At 47.3% G+C, this 18,697-nt stretch overlaps 1 protein-coding gene across 3 annotated transcripts in view; it reads right to left on the bottom strand.

Moving 5' to 3' along the window:
- Positions 1 to 845: 845 nt before the first annotated feature.
- The window catches only part of LOC113007118 (kinesin-like protein KIF13B), a 30,861-nt gene continuing 13,009 nt past the window's right edge, over positions 846 to 18,697 (bottom strand). For 2 of the 3 annotated variants that reach the window (XM_026143535.1, XM_026143536.1), the window contains exons 20-42: positions 18,444 to 18,606; positions 18,081 to 18,227; positions 17,161 to 17,310; positions 16,867 to 16,995; positions 15,493 to 15,666; positions 15,251 to 15,408; positions 14,640 to 14,772; positions 14,221 to 14,364; positions 14,110 to 14,139; positions 13,915 to 14,014; positions 12,743 to 12,869; positions 12,201 to 12,256; positions 12,001 to 12,119; positions 11,700 to 11,876; positions 11,525 to 11,617; positions 9,901 to 10,053; positions 9,489 to 9,566; positions 9,253 to 9,309; positions 8,257 to 8,353; positions 7,969 to 8,048; positions 4,183 to 4,248; positions 2,195 to 3,509; positions 846 to 2,062 (exon numbers count right to left, since the gene is read on the bottom strand). In XM_026143535.1, the coding sequence (XP_025999320.1) occupies positions 1,809 to 2,062; positions 2,195 to 3,509; positions 4,183 to 4,248; positions 7,969 to 8,048; positions 8,257 to 8,353; positions 9,253 to 9,309; positions 9,489 to 9,566; positions 9,901 to 10,053; positions 11,525 to 11,617; positions 11,700 to 11,876; positions 12,001 to 12,119; positions 12,201 to 12,256; positions 12,743 to 12,869; positions 13,915 to 14,014; positions 14,110 to 14,139; positions 14,221 to 14,364; positions 14,640 to 14,772; positions 15,251 to 15,408; positions 15,493 to 15,666; positions 16,867 to 16,995; positions 17,161 to 17,310; positions 18,081 to 18,227; positions 18,444 to 18,606 (4,000 nt within the window). In that variant the 3' untranslated portion in view covers positions 846 to 1,808. The remainder of the gene's footprint in view (positions 2,063 to 2,194; positions 3,510 to 4,182; positions 4,249 to 7,968; positions 8,049 to 8,256; positions 8,354 to 9,252; positions 9,310 to 9,488; positions 9,567 to 9,900; positions 10,054 to 11,524; positions 11,618 to 11,699; positions 11,877 to 12,000; positions 12,120 to 12,200; positions 12,257 to 12,742; positions 12,870 to 13,914; positions 14,015 to 14,109; positions 14,140 to 14,220; positions 14,365 to 14,639; positions 14,773 to 15,250; positions 15,409 to 15,492; positions 15,667 to 16,866; positions 16,996 to 17,160; positions 17,311 to 18,080; positions 18,228 to 18,443; positions 18,607 to 18,697) is intronic. The other variant, XM_026143537.1, reaches the window with a different exon arrangement.

The following is an 18,697-nucleotide window of genomic DNA, read 5'->3' as shown; positions in this document are numbered from 1 at the left end:
CAGATTTTTTGTCAGTCAGCAGTATCCTGCCATGTCGTTGCTTCAGTCGGAATTTAAGAGAAGTTACCAAATGTCATTCAAGCGTTAGGAGCTGATGTGTTGTTGCGCTGCAGGGTTTGGCCCAGAACCTGCTGAAGAGAACATCTGAGCGGAGCTCCGTCAGCGGATGTGGGATCGCCTTTGAAGTAGTTTCTAACATCCCAGGAGGAAGTACCAGGACATCATGTTAGTGTTCAGTAAGGAAGGAAAAGACATTTGGAAACCAGCAACCATGAATTTCACTGAGACATCATGTCCACAAATGAAAACAGATGTGATTACAACATCTGTGCAGGAACAGCTGGTCACTGCTTTCCAAATATCAGCGCTTCTCACCTCAGACTTACAGTCTGTGTGGACAGAAGGAGGACAGAGGACCGGTGGATGAGGTCGTGGAGTGGTCTGGGAGAAATCACCCGGTGGTTAAAGAAAGAAAAAGTATGAATAGCATGAAACAGAGGAGCTAAGCTAGACCAAAGGTTTTGCAGAGGCACTCTTTTTGTTCTCTTGAAAAAAAGATAAAGATGGTGCTGAAAGATGCTCAAACTTTATTTTTCCTTCTCTAAAGTTAGCTTAAAAAAATAAAATGATAAAAAAAAAATAAATCCTAATAAAACCCAATAGAGATGATGCAGTGATTATGTAATCTCTTTTACCAGGACATCGTCGTAAAAGATTTTCTAATCTCAAAAAATGAGTACATAATGTACCAGAGAATAAAGCTGTAACTATCTCTCTCTCTCACACACACACACACACACACACACACACACACACACACACACACACACACACACACACACACACACATTAAATTGATTTATTATCACTTATAAAAAGTTGATCTTTAAACAAACATTCAAGCTTGATCATTTTAAATGCAAATGTATAAAACACATTTCTGCACAAAAACTAACACAACATTAAAACCAACACAATCCTCACCAAACATCAGACTGCAGCACATACAGGGAAAGTCACAAGTAACGTTCTCAAACACCCTCACGTGAAACTAATGCAGATTCCTGCATTTGCTTGACAGGAAGAGGAAAATATAGATTTATAACTGTTGCAAAATTCCAGCAGTAGCATTTTTGACGAGTGCAATGATTTTAACCAGCAGAATCACATCAGAATAATCCCCTTTATTCCTACACAGTGCGGTGGGACGTGTCCAAGGCATTTTTCCAAAGGCTTTATTCAAAGCATTTCAAGGCACAAGACTAATAGCACACCATATAGTCATACATTACAAAACACACATCTGGATGTCTGCACTCATATTTGTTTATCTTTGGAACTGCACGAGAAAGATATCGGCTAGCCTTTTTTTTTTTTGGGGGGGGGGGGCATTTTTGGTATGCACAGTAAAAAGGAGACTGTGCCTCCTGTGAATCCGTCTGTAGCGTACTTCATGTGTACCCTCGCTTCCTTACACGACATATACAGGTCGCAGTGCTTTGATTACAATGTAATGTCTTTTGAATAAATACATTTATAAAATGTTAGCGTGTAATTATCTAAAAGCATTCACATTTTCAGATAAAACATCCAATGTCTGCCAAGTACGTCACACAGGAATGGAGTCCTGTAACAGGAAAAGCCAAAAATCATCCTCCAGACACGAGAGCGTGGAGTGACTCATCCAAACTTACTGTCAAACCTCCAGTAAATCGGTCTAAAGTACGCCAGACACCACTGTGCCAGTAGGCTTAAGCTTTTGTCCCATATGGGCAGTGATGTGCTGGGGATGCCCAGCAATGAGCCATTTAAGTGTTCCACGACTTGCGGTTCTCCCCCCTGCCGCGACCGGTTGATCCGGTTCCACCTTCGCCTTTGGCCAGAGCTGTAAGGGCTGCCAGGTTTGGGCTGGACCCCGACAGATGGGCACTACGGCGTTTTTGTTGCTGCTGGCGATGGCGTTTGGGATCGCCACGGGTTACTCTGTCAGGTCTTACCAACACGCCGTAACCAGGGTTGCAGTGGAAGTAGTGCTTACCAGCCACTGACCCATCGTTCTTTCCTGAAAGAAAGAGGAAAATACATGAATCGTAAAAATTTTAAAAAGCAATAATGAGGCTTTAATTGGCAGTGCATACATGTTCATGAAGAATGAGAACGATCAGATTTGGTGTTGGGTCTAATCTAAACCTACCTGCTGGTACTTCAAGTTCCACTCCAACCCAAGTCCCCTCTGCAAAATCTGTGGGTCCCAAATATCGCACCGTACCACTCTTATTAGCCCCCACACTCACAAACTCGCCCTCTTTCAACCACTCGGGAAGAACAGCAGAAGCAGCTGTATCTCCATCCTCTGTGTCAGAGATGATTTCCAGACTTTCCTTCGGCACTGAAAGGTTGGGTCCTGTCCCACAACTTGAGGGTTGGTTCACCAGTGTGGGGGTATCATGCTCCTCCTCACTCAGAATCTGCAGAAATGACTTGAGGTCTGAAGACTTCACTTTCTGGATCTTGAAGGGGTTAGCTACTGAGGGACCTGATTTGGGAGAAGAAATGGGGCCTTTGGCAGGTTTGACAGAAGCTGCTGGCTGCTGAACCTCACTGGTGGCTGAGGATGAGGGTAGGAAGGAGGCACCATTTGTTTCTGGAACATCAGAAGTTGACTGTTGCTTGGATGAAGCTTGAGCAGCCAGGTCTACAGGCGGTCCTGGATCAGGACTTGAGGCTTGGATCAGGCTTGGAGAAGGATCTTGAATAAAGTCTGAAGCCGTCTGCTCTTGTGTGCGCTGCTGGGGTTGCAGGACGGTTGATTCCAAACGCCTCGCTCCTTCTTGAGCAGATCGTTGTGTCTCATTAGAAAACGCCAGTTCACATTCTACTTTGTTTGTGGCAGCCACCTCGAGATCTTCTCTTGAAGGAGTCTTTGGTTCACTGTGGTCTACATGGCGCACTTCTGTCTGCTTGGTCCCATTGTTTTGTGCCACCTCTGAATGATCTCGTTGCTCTGATCCACGGTCCTGTTTTTGTTCGGTCTGGTCTGGCAATTCTGCTTCTGCAGCTGGATCAGATTTTTCGGCCTCCTTTAACTGGTCTGATAGCAACCGATTTGGTTCTTGTTGACTCGGCATAACATCTGGTTCAGATGGCTCCTGCTCCATACTCTCTGCATCTGCTTTCTGTCTCAAACTCAGTAATTCCTGAGGCCCTGATTGGTCTAAAATAAGAGTGTCCGATTGTGTGGTGTCAGAGAAAGGAGAGAACTTCTGTGTCACAACATTTTCCTCCTCGTGCTCATCGAGCACAGTTTCAAAGCCATCCCTGCTACCATATGACGAAGGCAAGTCCCAGCTCAGCGTGTAGACTTCTGACAGCGTTACTGTAGATATGCTTGTTGACATATATCCACTGGAAGCCTCGCTCACTGGACTGGTGGTGGAGTCTTCAGTTTCTGGGATGATTGGAGGTGGAAGAGGCACAGATCTGGGGATTTCTGTTTCATCAATGGGGACCTGGGGGCAAACCATAGAAACGTGGTTTTAGCCAAAGAGCGTCTTTTTGCCAGTTTCCAAAAATGGAATTGCCACAAATTCATTTCCAATTTCTGATCATAACCACCCTAGTGCCAGCTCCTGGTTAGTCCAGCCTCAAGATGAATGTTTTTCACCATTTCTGAGGATCTGACTGAAAAACCTACCTGTCAATCACAAGGCCAACCTGCCCTCAGTTTTTAAACATGGAAGCTACATCATTGTCATTCTACAGTCTTTGTACTTGGAGCCAGGTTCAGTTGGATACTTGGAGCAGCAGAAATGTTTGAATAACAATGACCAGCAGATGTTGCTGGTATTAAACATGAATGTATTCCATATAATCACAGTCCTGTTATCGTGCACAGGATGGTCAGGTGAACTTGTCGTGTTTTCAAAGTAACACAAACGTCTAAAAATATTAAAGTGAAGAATCTAAAAAGACAAACAGCGCTGCCAGAAGCCGTGCAGGCTTTTTATAACTTCATCCAACGTTTTTGTACCACGGCATTTACAGCCGATGACGAACGATGGGCGAGTTTCGGTTGACACAGACGGCATTACTGAATACACTCCACTCCGATCAGTTTCTATGTTTGGAAGAACAGATCTACACAATGTGTTAACACCATGCGGGCGGGGCTGGAGGACTCACCGCCTGCCGCTGTTTGCTCATGTCCTCTTCAACGCTGGCCGACTGCACCACGATGCGCGGCAGACTCTGCGACGGGGTCGGAATTAAAAAAGCAAAGTTAATGTGACTTCAGATAAAACATCTCAAAGCTGCTAATTAGCACTGAAGGCTTTTCAAGCTGATTTCAAGATGCAATCAGGGGCCAATCAGCTCTGTCCGCTTCAAACCTGAAGATTAACAGAAGTCTGTTCATGCCACACTGCATGATGTGGTGATTAGCTGCTGTGGGAGCATCAGAGAGACAGAAGGACAGAAACAAGCAGAGAGAAAACTGAACCTGTGATGGTAACAATGAGGCTGAACACCGACCTGCTACGCCCTCTCTGGTACTAACATTAGGCCAGCTGACCGTCTGCTGCAGCTGCAGATGATTCTTCATAATTATGAAAGATGTGCAATCAGATTCGTATGTTCACGTGACGAAAGGAATCAGATATTTATTTCGATAACAGCGTTTCGAGATGTTGACACGAGATGCAGACAGTGTAATAAAAACATTGGTTCATTAGACTCGTAATCATGACAAACTAGTCAAACAATCAGTATAATTGCACCTTAATTATAATTGCACCCATCATCATTGATCCCTGCTCAGGATTCAAAACTCGTCATCCGTCAACTGATTAAGCACGAAGAAAACAAAAACCCATCTTGATCTTTAAAAGATGCGTGTGCTTAGCAGACAGGATTTTAATCATGACGACTGAGTTCATGCAGAAAGGAAGCTGCTCGATTTAGGACACAAGGAGCTTTGAGAGCAGAACGACGACCTACGTGGTCCGCAGGTCTGACGTCAGAAAGTAGGTCAAACAGGTCTATCCTACCCCTCGCGTGCTCGGGAAAATAAACCTGCAGGTCAACACAACACATCAGGTGCACAACAAATGCTGCCTCTGCTTTACTGGTTATTGAAATCAAAGCACAACAAGCACCCGTCTGTGTTAACCGCAATCTCCACGTGTCCGTGTTCTCGACAGCCGTTCATCTGAAGCACGGCAAGCCCAGGAGGTGCTGAGGAGTAAACGTTTAGTTGAGGTTGAGGTTGTTGCTGGCTGCTGTGCAGCATCAGTGAGAGGAGCTAATCACCAGGAGGCTAAAGTCACAGTTCAGCCATGTGAGCGCACACTCCTCTTTGGAAATAAATGCGCACCAGCTTTGGCACCTTTGCCGACGGTGGGCTGGCTTCACTGCATATCGTCCGTTTCAGGAAAATGCTGGAAGGTGTGTATTTAACCGAATCAAAGAAACGTGATGTCCTATGGTTTGCAGCACACAGTTTACTTGGAATTGTGCTTCATTTAACACAGCATAATGTGCGTCGACTAACTGCTGAAAGCTGCGAGTCAAAGTTGTGTCCTGGAACTCTTCATCCAGTCGTCACCCTGAGCGTTTAGAGCCAGGCTGCCAGATGCACATAAATCCTTTTAGTTTCAGGTTTTTAGCCACGTGGCTGCACAGTGCAAACTGACACTTGTGTATTTTACTTTTCTTTTGTTGTTGCTGTTGTCATCTTTCAGGTATTGATGTGATGTGTGGTAGATCAATGTTCCAAATGTAGCATTAAAACCTCTGCATTTAAGCATCAGCAACAACAACGTGTGTATTTACAGCACCTTCAGTAAACCTCCAACAGGTCCGAGTGTGATCGTACAGCCGTAACACAGACCGAATAATTCCCGCGCTCCCTCTGAGACGATCGTTTCATCCGGAGAGCGTAGACTTCCTGATTTAACAAACGATGACTCAAACGTTCTACTCGCAGCAGTTCAACATTTCAGTAGTTGGTGCTGGAAGTGCTGATCAATCTCACGGACAACCACAATTTTAGCCAATAGTACTTATCAGCTAGACCAGTGGTCCCCAAACCCCGGCCCGGTACTGGTTTTTATTTTGTTGTATTTATCTGTATTCCCGGTCTGTTTATGTCCGACAATATTTTCACAGACCGGCCTTTAAAGTGTCGCAGATAAATACATCAAAATAAAAAACAGTACCGTTACCAAAAAGGAGATTTGTTGATAACACACGGGAAACACCCAGGGAAACCGAGTTAACGATAAAAACCCTGAAAACCATAACTTTCACGGCCGAGCCTGGACTCTCACGGAGCAGTACTGGGCCGGGGTTTGGGGACCGCTGATCTGGTCTACGGATGTCTGCTGTCTAACAGGACAAACTCCTTCATTTCTTTATATGAAAGAAATCTTTAGAAAAAAAGAGTGAGTCATAGTTAATGAAACTTTCATGCAGACTTAATAAATTAGTTTTGTTGGTTTTATAACATCAGTCACTTCTAAGGTCCAGAGATGTGCAAGTATCGAAAGTACAAAGTACAGCAGTATTCAAACCCAATGACAGCTCTACAATTCATGTAGAGCCCCAAACACATTCGTACGGGCCGTGATCATCGACCAAATTACCCTTTGGCAGCCCGCTATTATTTGCGTCACTCCAAGCTTTTGTTTTGTGTTGACCGTTGTAAACATCTGTGGCAGGAAGATGCTAATTAAAGCAATATTCTCAACAACAAGCACAGCGAGGCCTGCTGGGTTTCCTTTCCAACATTCCCCTGATTAGCTACTCTCCACAGCTCAAGGGCCAATCAGCCAAATGAGACGCTGGAGTGTTTGGCTGCTATGAAAAAAGCTGCATGATTGCAGAAGAGCAGATGCTGCGCAGGTTGAAGGAGCAACGTGTCAGGATAAAGTTCAGCAGCTCGTAATTACCCCTGGTCTACGCACAGTAAGCGCCTGAAGCAGACGTGCTCACGAACATCAGTCGGTGGGGACAGCTCAGCCATTCAGTCTTGTTCTGACTCAGACACAAGACTCGAGTACTTTAGAGTTATTGGCTGAAAACGGAAGCACGTTCATTACCAGCTGCCTTGTTCACTACAGTGCACCGCTTTGATTTGCCCGTTTCTTATGACAGATGCTCTTCCTGACATCGCCCGAAGGACGTGTGGTTTACACACTCGTCTGCCTTCACATGGCAGACGAGTGTGTAAACCACTACACTCCATTTTATTAGCAGCTGAAAAAAGATGCGGCCATCATGGCGCCACGTGTTGGTTCATGAACCGCCGTCTCTCGGGTAGTGGAGTACTACACTAACAGCTGGTGCCAGCTGGCCGATTAGCCTGTCCAGAAATGCACACCACACGCTCAGCTGGTAATTAGTGCCACCATAGTAAGTAATACGAGGATTTCACTAATTAGATTTGTCACATAATTTCTTTCACAATGTTCCGAAAAGCATCAAGTCCAGTGTTTTGAATTAGGTTTGTGAGCCTGTGAGGTTACAGGATGATAATAATAATTGTCGCTGTCCTAACCGTTCCCTAAACAGGAGACATGTTAGCAGCTACCTGAAAGGTGATGGCAGCTGTGTCTCTATCGGGCTGTAGTAATGTTGGCCATTTTAATATGGACGTCGGCGGGATTTACTCCGTTTTGCCAAAACTAAACACTCTGCAAACCATCCAAAGCTTTTATTCACAACATGCTTTTCTTCGTAATCTTAAAACAACGAGGCAAAAGGTGCACTTACATCATCTGCCTCATATTTCTGTTTCCACAGACATTAGCTCTGTTTCTATGGCAACAGAAGAACTCAGACTGTTGATGAGGAGATGGCGTGTTCAGATTCAGGTAGCAGCGACGCATACGAACTTTAAATCCCTGATAAGGATGCAGGTCGAAGACAAGCTTTAATGCAGAGCACAATAAACAGACCGAATGAGCCTACCTGCTGATGGACAGCTGTCTGGTCTCTGCCCTCTTTCCCACCAGGAAGCAGCGACTTCAGTAGCCTGGGTACGGCCTTCACTAAAGGGAGAGAAGAAGCAGTGAAGCCTGAATGCTCTGCAGAAGAAGGAAGAGGAGATGGAGAAGGGGGGCAGAGAAAAACCAAACAAACCAAACCATTTTTGAGAATAAGACTCTTAAAGAGAAAAAGTTTGCCCCAGACTAAAGCATCAGATGCACAGCTGATGACATCAAAGGTCACACAGAGGGTGTTTTTAAATAGCTGTACCCGTCTCTGCGTTCAGATTCTGGGACAAGGAGCTGGGAAGGGTGCGTCTGGAAGGAGGAGGCGGCGCCACAGAGAGGTCGTGATGACTGTCCCAGGCCTGCAGACACGATGAAGAGCACTTCAGTCTTTGTGGGAGCAACATCCAATGGCTGCCAAACACAGCTGCAACACAGCTCCATCCATTCATTCACTGCGTTAAGCTACATCTTCTATTGATACACCGAGTTTTAGGAATTTCAACCATTTTTAGTTTATTTTTGTTACCATCTGTCCACAGTGTTTAAGTCATACGTCATTCAGCGAGGTTACACAGATTACTTGTACAGGGCTGGGTTTAAGTGCTGAATCGATTTAAGTATAAATGTATTTTGGCAGAAACGGCAGAATCTCCGATTAAAGCTCACAAAACTGTTTCATTAACTGCCAAACAGCTAAAACAGCAAGTAAACAGGAAAAGATGTAAGCGGAGCACGCGAACACGCCGTCGGTGCTGAGAGCCGACTCAGAGTCTGAGCTGCAGGTTTCGTCACTCTGACCAACACTGACTGAACCAGCAGCAAAAGAAGATCCAAACGACGCTTCTCGTTTGATAAACATCGGCATTGATTCTGACTTTTTTGCTTCCACCACGATAAAAATCACACTTGCTGCACAGCTCGCTCTCAGTGCACACATTTACGATCAAATCTGTTTCCTGCGTTATTCGCTTGCTTATGGGTGGCTGTGGCTCAGGTGGCAGAGCAGGTCAGTCACTAATCAGAAGGTCGGTGGTTCGTGGTCATTCAAAGCACAATAAGATATCCTCTTCAGGTAAGTGTATTAGTAAAAGCACCTTGGAGACCCATCAGGTTTCACCTTCTGTATGAATCCAGACATGCAAATTAGTATCATCACAAACATGCAGTTAATTAGCAGGAACAACTGGAGTGTAATGAGGTTGTATTTACCTAAGCAGTACAAGCAGTTACCAAAGAGAAGCTGACTTCAGTGTCTCACCTTGAAGTCTTTGAGCTTAAGAGGGGAGGAGCCAAGATCCAGGCTGCTGTCTGACAGCTGGGTCAAAGGTTAAGTGGTTAGAGGTTAGTGAGGCAGATTGATGATGAGACTGGTTGTTGACAAAGGCAATCAAGAAAGAAAACCCAGAGTATAAACCAACCCCAGGTGAGTCGCTGCTGCCAACAGCAGAATAAAGAGACTTAACAACAGCAACAAAGTAAAGTGAGCCTGCTCACCCGCTCGATGTCCGGCGAGCTCAGGCACCGTCTGGCAGCTCTTCCTCTGCCAGCCAGCTGCTCCCTCACAGCCACCTCCTGCACACACACACGCAGAGACACACACACGCGCAGAGACACACGCAGAGACACGCGCAGAGACACACACACAGAGACACACACACGCAGAGACGCACGCACACACAGAGACACACACACGCAGAGACGCGCACACACACACACACACACACACCTGCTGATTGTTTCCTTCGTGGACACAGCGTCTCTGAGTGTTTCCACTGGAGACAAACTGCTTTGTGTTCATTGAATCAACTGGAAATGTTGGGTTTTAGTTGAGCTCGTGATAAATCTCAGTATTAATGTTTTAATATTCAAATCTGCTTCACATCTCAGGTGAACCACATTTCCACACCTGTCTGAGCCTGTCCAGCGTCAGGATGTTCTCCACAGCCAGGACACTGCGGAGGTATTTCTCGATGGCTGCCTCGCTGGCGGCCGACTGCTCGTCCTCTGCGCTGGCGGCCAGCCGGGCCAGCATCTCCCTGTCCTCTGGACCGTGGATGTCCTGTAGTGGGAAATAAGGCAGTATTTATTCAAAGCCAAATAACACTGTGTTCTGTGTGTGAGCAGATCAAACACCTTTATATTAAAAACACGCTGATCTGGTCGCACTCCTGTGGTAGCATCACGCCATGTTGATGTTTACACAAACACCACGCTCTGTTCGAGTCTACAAAAATCGTCATGGTAACGTCCGATGTTGCCTTCTTCTGAATTTGTCACAATCACAAGACTTTCAGAAAACATGACCTCTGAAGCTGAGGTCAAGGTCAGAGATTTGAACCTAGTATCATATCCTATATTAGTATCAGTGTGTAAAACGTACATCTTCACCTCTTCCATAGGTAGATGCTGCTAATCAATACATCTGATTAACTGATCATCAGCAGGTGTGAGCACTTCTATAAAAGCTAGTCTTTTGTCACTTTGCTGGTCTGGAGCTTTCCGGTGTGTTAACTGAGGAGGAAAGACGATCTCAGAGAAGCAACTGTGGCTGCTCCTCAATCTGGAAAGGGTTCAAAGGTCACTCCCAAAAACGTTAAAGCGCATCACTCTGCTGCGATAAAAATGAACAGAGCATTGATCCTTCCCAGGAGGAGCAGCTTCACCCAGAGGTTGCAATGTTTAAGTTCATCATGGCACAATTAGGAAAAGCGTGAACATGTGTCGGCTTATTTGGAAAAGTGTCCATGAGAAAGCCTTTTCTCTCCACAGAGAACGTGCCGTCTACTTCTGGAACGCCGGGATTCATTCCTCCATATGTGCGCCGAAATGTTCTTACTCTAAAATGACCACCAGATTCAAGAAATGTACACGCTCACCATTTTTGTTCTCATTGCCATTTAGCTGATCAGGAAGGCCAGCTCTGTTCTGGGATGCACCCTGGACCCAGTGCAGGTGGTGGGAGACAGAAGGACTCTGATGGACAGAGTCTCCCACCCCATGCATGTGAATGTTGCTGCAGAGCTGCTGCAGTGACAGACTGCTGCATCGTCGATGCATGAAGGAGCGTTTCTGCAGGGCCTTCCTCCCTGCAGCTGTCAGACTGCACAATCACAACTGCTCCCAACAATCATAGATGTTCACATCTGCACTGTAGCAGCTTCTACTGTTATAACTGCACATTACTTACTCAGCTTATATATACACTAACTTATTGGAAGTTACATGTCTACATTTTAATGCACAATCACACAATCTGCACCTTTCTAATGATTCTAAATATTCTTCACTATTTAAACATCTTTCAGTCTCCTGCTGTCTGCACATCTGTACACTAATCCCAACAACTGTGCTCTGGTAACTGTTGTCCATGATGTAAATATGTAAAAATTGTGTTTTCTGTTCTTTATATGTGTGTTTTGCTGCTGATACAACCAAATTTCCCCTTGTGGGACAATTAAAGTATTATTCTATTCCCCTTTCCTTCCTTCCTGAACACTAATGCAGACGCCAACATGAATCCTGGTACTTACTCCTGGGATGTTAGAAACCACTTCAAAGGTGATCCCACAGCCGCTGACGGAGCTCCGCTGAGACATCCTCTTCAGCAGACTCTGGGCAAAACCCTGCAGCGCAACAACACATCAGCTGATGTCCTCAGGTGCGGGCTGTGAAGCACACCCATCACACCATCTAAGCTACACACACCTGTCTCCCAGTAACACTGACACAGATGCGTTTCCTGAGGACCAGCTGCATGTGGGCCGGATGGCTCAGCTGCACCACCGTGCGCACCGTCAGGTACACCCTCTGGTCAGCGGGCGCCACGCGACTCAGCTGGGGGCACTCGTGGACCGTGGAGTCCCAGGACGCCTCGGCCTTCACCTGGAACGCATTCACAAGGAAATGACCGGCTCAAGATTTCCCTCCATCTGCATCTGGTAGTTTTAATTCTCTCTAAAGCAGGAAGAAGAAACCTGAGGGAAAAGTCATTTTACAGCCTGCTCACCTCTGGATCATAGTGTTTAACAATATGGAGGTCAAAGAAGTCGTCTTCATCTTCCCCACTGAGCAGCGCGTCCTGTCCTCCGGCCAGCGGGGCCGACAGACTGGACTGGAAATCGTCGGCTGGAGGGAAAACGCACACGGAGAGGAGCTTCAGCGCTGCTACAAGCACACGTGGTTTTTACCAGGAGAACAACAACATACCACTGAGATCCAGAAACAGGGCAGGAGTGTGTGTTTCCATCCCAGGTACAGGGACCCTGTGGAGAAAGTGACCAGCTGCTAAGGTTTGTTCCTGAGTGAAGGTGGCGACCGCTCTGTGTTTGACACCGCGAGGACCGTGGATCATTCGACGGCTTCTTGTGAAAGCAGTGCAGTTTTTAACAGTACGCTCGATCACTTACAAACATGCTACAAGTAACTATTGGTTGTTGTCATTAACTCAGTAACTGAAATTCAGACTAAAACAGAGAATAAACAGTCGGACATCTTCAAGATCAAAGGGCACAGAAAATAAAGACAGAATGAATGAATTCAACATTGATTTAGAAGCTTTGAAATGTTAGGTAGTAAAATAAAACGACACTGTGGCCTGAGCTTCTGCATGTTCCATCACATTAAAGATAAATTCACTTTCTAAATACAGGAAAGCTTTTTGGAGCAGCTCCACATTTACCAGAAATCTTTTCTTGCTCATTTTCTTCTGTTGTTTAGAAAAGTAAAGAACCCCAATAAAACCCGCCCACCTCTCTACTGGCGCTCCAGGAATGCCGCTGCCAGCGGACGGGACCATGACGGCGTTCCGTTCTTCGGTGAGGGTCAGCCGGCACTCCAACAGCTGCGATTCCCTTTCAACATCATCCTCCGACTTGTCTGTGCGCGTTCGCAGGAAACGAAAGCAGCAGCAGGAAAAACGTCACAAACGCTTAGTGGTAGAAACACCGCTCAGACAGATTTTTATCATTATTTATAGATTCCCTCACTGGTCGTTATATTAGGTACACCCTTCATATTATTGCAAAAACCCCAAACAAACTAATGGGCTGACACACTGCACCAACTGAACATATTTAGAAATGCAAACATGGTGAAGGAGACCTGCAAATGAATGTGCCGTGCTTATTGGCTCATGGTCTGAGGAATCGAGACTTTCCTGATGTGCTGGGTGTTTCCTCACACAGCCATCCCTGGAGTTCAGTGGCAGCTCTCTGGGTGATGGACAGCGACCACCTGTGCCATCCCTCAGTTACTGCTCTCACACGACTTTCAGAAATCATACTCTGACCTTTAAATTCGTCCAGTTTTTTCAGTAGATGCGCCTCACCCTAACCCTCTCCTCATTCTCGACACGCTCACAAAGGTGTCCGTGCCACCCGCCCAGCTGGGTGACGGCACTACCCCATCAGCCTTTTATGGCTGAGGGGTAAAAACTGCAGCATCTCTGAACGCACATCACATGTAACCTGGATGTGCTACACAGCCACACGGTCGGCTCAGAGGCGTGTCAGACTGTTGGCACGCACCACATCCTACGGCGAGCATTACTGCTGCGCCCGTCCCTGTAACCATCACACAGCGCCCATCTGCTGATAGATTCTTCCGACGGGTTAATGGTTCACGCCACGAACGTCAGATAATCTGAAACTGGCGTCTGGTACACGACAGCGGAGTTCACCATACTCAGTGACCTCCATGGTAACCAGATCTCTTTGCTCGAGTTGGATGTGCAGCAGACACAAAGAGCAACGGTGTGATGTCATCACGTCAGCATGGACTCCGGTCTGTGAGGAACGTTTCCAGCTTTTGTTGAATATACAACATGTTTGAAGGCGAAACGCCGTCTAACCCGGTACGAGCAAGGTATACCTAATAAAGTGGCCAGCGAGTCCCCTTTCTGCCCTTGTGTTTCCAGCTGTACCTGCTTTACAGACGATCTTCTGCAGCTGTTGGTCCAAATACTCCTGTCTCTGCGTCAGCGTGACCAGCCACTGTTCCCTCATCCTCTCCAGGTCCACCTCCTGCACGCACGCACGCACACACACACACACGCGCACGTGAGACAGACTGAGACCGTGTCCTCGCCATCACACACAGACTGCACGGCGTCTCTTACCTGATAGCTGTCCATTTCTTCATCTGTAACCTAAAATGTAAATTCATGCACATTAACAGTTAAAAGGCTGAAAACTGAAACCGTGCTCAGTCTGAAGAACGGCGTCCTCACCTGTTTTGGATCGTTTTTGGGGAGACGCACCTGTCGGACCTTTACATCTCCAATAGACACAGACAGGATGGAGGCTGCAACGAGTGGCATGGTGCCCGAGTCCGGCACTGGACAAACTTCCACCTGCACTCGCCGAGACTGTCCCTGTTCAGGAAAGAACCATTACAGACGGCTGGACTCCTTTCTTCATACCTAATCACACACACACGCACACACACGCGCACACACACACACACGCGCACACACACACACACACACACACACACACGCGCGCACACACACACACACACACACGCACACACACACACACACACACACACACACACACACACACACACGCGCGCACACACACACACACACACACGCACACACGCACACACACACACACACACACACACACACACACACACACACACAACCTGTCTGAGCTGGAAGATTCCTCCTGTCCGGACGTCTTTAGCAGGAACAACTTCTACAGCTGTGAACTCTCCCGCCTCATTCAGCTCCATCACCTTCACCCACAATTCAAGCTGCCGGGTCACCTCGCTCCACCTGTGAGAGACCGCACCATCAGTGCACAGCAACAAGCACAGAACATAAGAAAGGTGCTCAAAGGCTGACGCTGCACCAGATCGGTGCATTCTATCTGAAGGCCAGCAGGTGGCGACAGCTGTGGTTGCAAAAGCTCTCCCTGCAGTCAATGAGATGATGACTTCCTGTTCTGACCTCTGTAAACACTTTTCTCCTTCGTATACGTTATGAATCCCTGTGGGTGGGACTCCTCTCTGCATTGAAGCAGTGGGTGCCGGCGCAGGGACGGTACCTTACTCAGGGGGAGCTCAGGGTGGTGGATCTGAACTCACTTAATTTGGCTCATATAAAATAAATATTACATATAAAGTATAAACATATTCCAATAAAATGCCACCATCTGCTCCAATTTTGATGTCTTCTTGTGTTCATGCTTCTCAAATCTCCCTTTTCAGATTACTGAAGTTTATTTGCTGCAGATGCGCTCGTACTGATGCACCTCTCTCTGAGGGATCTGGTCTTGGCTTGGATCACTCCCAGGTCCCACAGTGCCAGATTCCTGCGATGGTTAGCCTGTTTGTGACCGTACACTTCGATTGCCACCGCCCCCTCAGCCAGAAATTCCACAAAATCTTCCGATACCGGCACAGATAATTCCTGAAGATGACACGAGGCACGTTTTCTGTTAGTGACAACTCACCTGCTGATCACAACTTTTACTTAACCACAGAAACGCTCCACCTTGGTGCTGTCAAACACTACAGTACACTGAGGGTCTCTGGAGGCGGACGCCGAGCTGGAAGAGGCCACCTCTGGAGCGGTGAACACCGGCTCCTCCTGCGCCCAGAAGCGATACTGGCAGAAGACAAAGTTGGACAGGTGGCGAGGAAGCCCGGTGGCCTGGAGGATTTTCACCTAGGATGAGCAGAAATGCACCTCAGAGGGAAAAGGACTTTTTCCCACAACGACAAAACACAACCAGAAGGCAGTTAAGCTAAAGTTAAGTCTGTGAAGGTTCTCAGTCATCCAGGTCATCGTAGTCAAAGGAGCTTGCAAAGAAAAGCGTCTGGACTTCTTTAAGTTGAAGACATTTCACCTCTCATCCGAGAAGCTTCTTCAGTTCTAAGGTCAAACAGACAACATTGTCATCCCCATGTATGTATCAGAGAAACTCAGGAGTTTTCTACAAGCATCCCGGTGCATTTCAGACCCAGCAACACGCTCAGACACAAGCTGGTTCATCACAAAGACAAAACTCCAAAACACAGACTTAACAATGTGGTGTATGCTGTACAGTGCAGCGAGGAATGCTCAGACCTCTACATTGGAGACCAAACAGCCACTTCACAAGCGCATGGCACAACACAGAAGAGCCACCTCCACAGGACAAGACTCAGCAGTCCATCTGCATCTAAAGGTCAAAGGTCACTCTTTCGAGGATGCCAATGTTCACATTTTGGACAGAGAGGACAGATGGTTTGAAAGAGGAGTGAAAGAAGCATCTATGTCCACTGTGAGCGACCATCTTTGAACAGAGGCGGGGCTTACGACACCAACTCTCTGCCATCTATAATCCAGTTTTCAGATCCCTTCCCAGACGCCTTAACGCCCACTCACATCCTGGGCCATCTGACCTCAGGACATCACATGATAAGGTGGGGCCAGGTTTCACAATGAACACACCCGAAACTCTGGCTGATTGGGACCCACACCCAGTTTCCCACCTTGGCTCAGGCGATTAGAGGATCATCAGGGGTCCTTTTGTCCCTCTGTGGGGGGTCACTCCCACTAGGTTTATATCTGGGACTCTCCACCATGTGACCTTAGAACTGAAGAAGCTTCTCGGATGAAGGTGAAACGTCTTCAAGCAACTTAAAGAAGTCCAGACGCTTTTCTTTGCAAGCTCCTTTGACAAGCTAAAGTTAAGTAAACCTGCCGCACTTCACACGAGCGCATCCAGCTCCATCATACGGGGCAGAAACGCTCGCTTTAAGTGGAGACCTACAACAGGCAGGATTATGACTTCGTGTCCTGCATTATGACTAGCAGCGTTTCGGAGGGGCACGCTGGGTTTCTGCAGAGCTGGACCTGTTAAAGAAACTGAAATCCTCTCACCACGCAGCGGAGTCTGCGCTCATGTGGATCTCCATCTGTGCTGCTCAGCTGCTTGTCAGGACCGCCTCCACCTTCCTCTTCACAGCTCTCTGTACCACGCCACACTTCGATGTGAAGCCGACCTGCCACCTGAAACACACACGGGCATTTCAGCACCATCAGCTAGCTGCTAACTGTCCGTTTGGTGCCGTGCAGGTAAGTTCACACTTCTCCAGTTCATCAGAGGGAAAAACATGGCCGCTGTGGCTGAAAACGAGGCGGCGAGATGCCGGCGTAAAGCCAAAACAATCGTACCTCTCCCTTCTGGTTGATGATGGGCACCGCGTACTGCAGTTTGACGTCGTAGAACAAACAGGCCAGGAAGACATTGGCCACACCGATCAGGCTGTGATTCTCTTGCTCATCGAAAAAGGGGTCGGCACGTTTGAAATAGGAGCGCATCACCTCGATCGGGGAAAAAGGAAGCAAGAGTTAGTGAGAACGTATAATCCCTCATCCACCCAAACATCTGCACACAGGTGCACCAATCACAGAGAGAGAAAACCACTCAACATGCAGACTGGACGAACTGCAGATCAAAACACCAACCTGCTCTTACCCCCGTTCTTCTTCTGGGGGAGCTCCTGTTTCATTTCACTCCAACAAACTGAGTGAAAGATTTGCTCCCTTAAGCTGCCTACACCAGGCTTAGCCAACACCTGAGGTGTCCTTCAGGTTTTAGATCTCGCCCTGGGTCAACACACCTGAATCACACCTGATTAGTTCATTCCCAGGCCTCTGGAGAACTTCAGGACATGTTGAGGAGGTCATTCAGCCTTTAAATCAGCCTGTTGGATCAAGGACACCTAAAACCTGCAGGACTGCGGCCCTCGAGGGCTGGAGTTGGGCACCACTGGCCTGCGCTGTCACACTGACAGCAGAGCGAGCCGCAGGCTCTAATACTCAGCTTATTGTTACCTTACGAGACGTTCCACTTAGTGGCAGTTACAACTTTAACCTCAATCACAACTTTCATGTAGTCTGCTGTTGCCAGCAAATTCAAAAAACAAAAACAAAACAAACATTTATATTTCTCAGTCTCACATGTTATGTTTTTTTGTTCCCAGCTTTCCCACAAACGCTCTGACTAATGAGCGTTCCTGCTGCGTGGCTTTCATCAGTTTGATGCATGCTGCGTCCTATTTGTGGGCGTTCTAGTTCGTGTCTCCACTCACTGGATTGTCTTCGTCCAGCTCCTTCCACTCCTGGTAGAGCTCCCTCATGTCCACCAGCCTGTTCTCCATCTTCTCCAGAGCCCAGATCTGCTTCCCTTTACCTTTACGCCGCACCTGGATGGCCGGCTCGCTCAGCACTGCATCGCGCTGCGGTGACAGGAAAACCAAAAATGGCTTTAACAAACGTGCCCCTGTCAGCATTTCCATCCTCACAGTCGGCTACGGCTTTACGAGTTCAATCCATGAGGACTGAAACATCATTTCAACACTTTTCCTCATCAAATGTTGCTGCGACTGAACTGTGAAGCCTTTATCTTTAACAGGTACCACGTTTGTTTTAAAGCAGACGTCACCCTGCTGTACCTTTCTGTTGGCGTCCAGGTTGGCGGCCGGGATCTGCAGAGTGACCAGATACTCTGTCCTTTTGTTGAGCTCCTCAGCAATGAAGCCGGCCTCCTGAGCCAACAGCCTAGCCCGAACGATCTGCTCTTTAAGTCGTCGCAGGCTGCGGGTTATCATGGCCTCTCTGTAACACAAAGACACGATGACAGTCAGCCACGCTGTGCAGAGGCTCCTGGATTTCTTCTTTGGGGACCTATCCGACAGAGAGAACAGCG

This window comes from Astatotilapia calliptera, chromosome 15, assembly GCF_900246225.1.
Source record: "Astatotilapia calliptera chromosome 15, fAstCal1.2, whole genome shotgun sequence".
Lineage (NCBI taxonomy): Eukaryota > Metazoa > Chordata > Actinopteri > Cichliformes > Cichlidae > Astatotilapia > Astatotilapia calliptera.
This window is presented reverse-complemented; position numbering and strand designations above follow the sequence as displayed.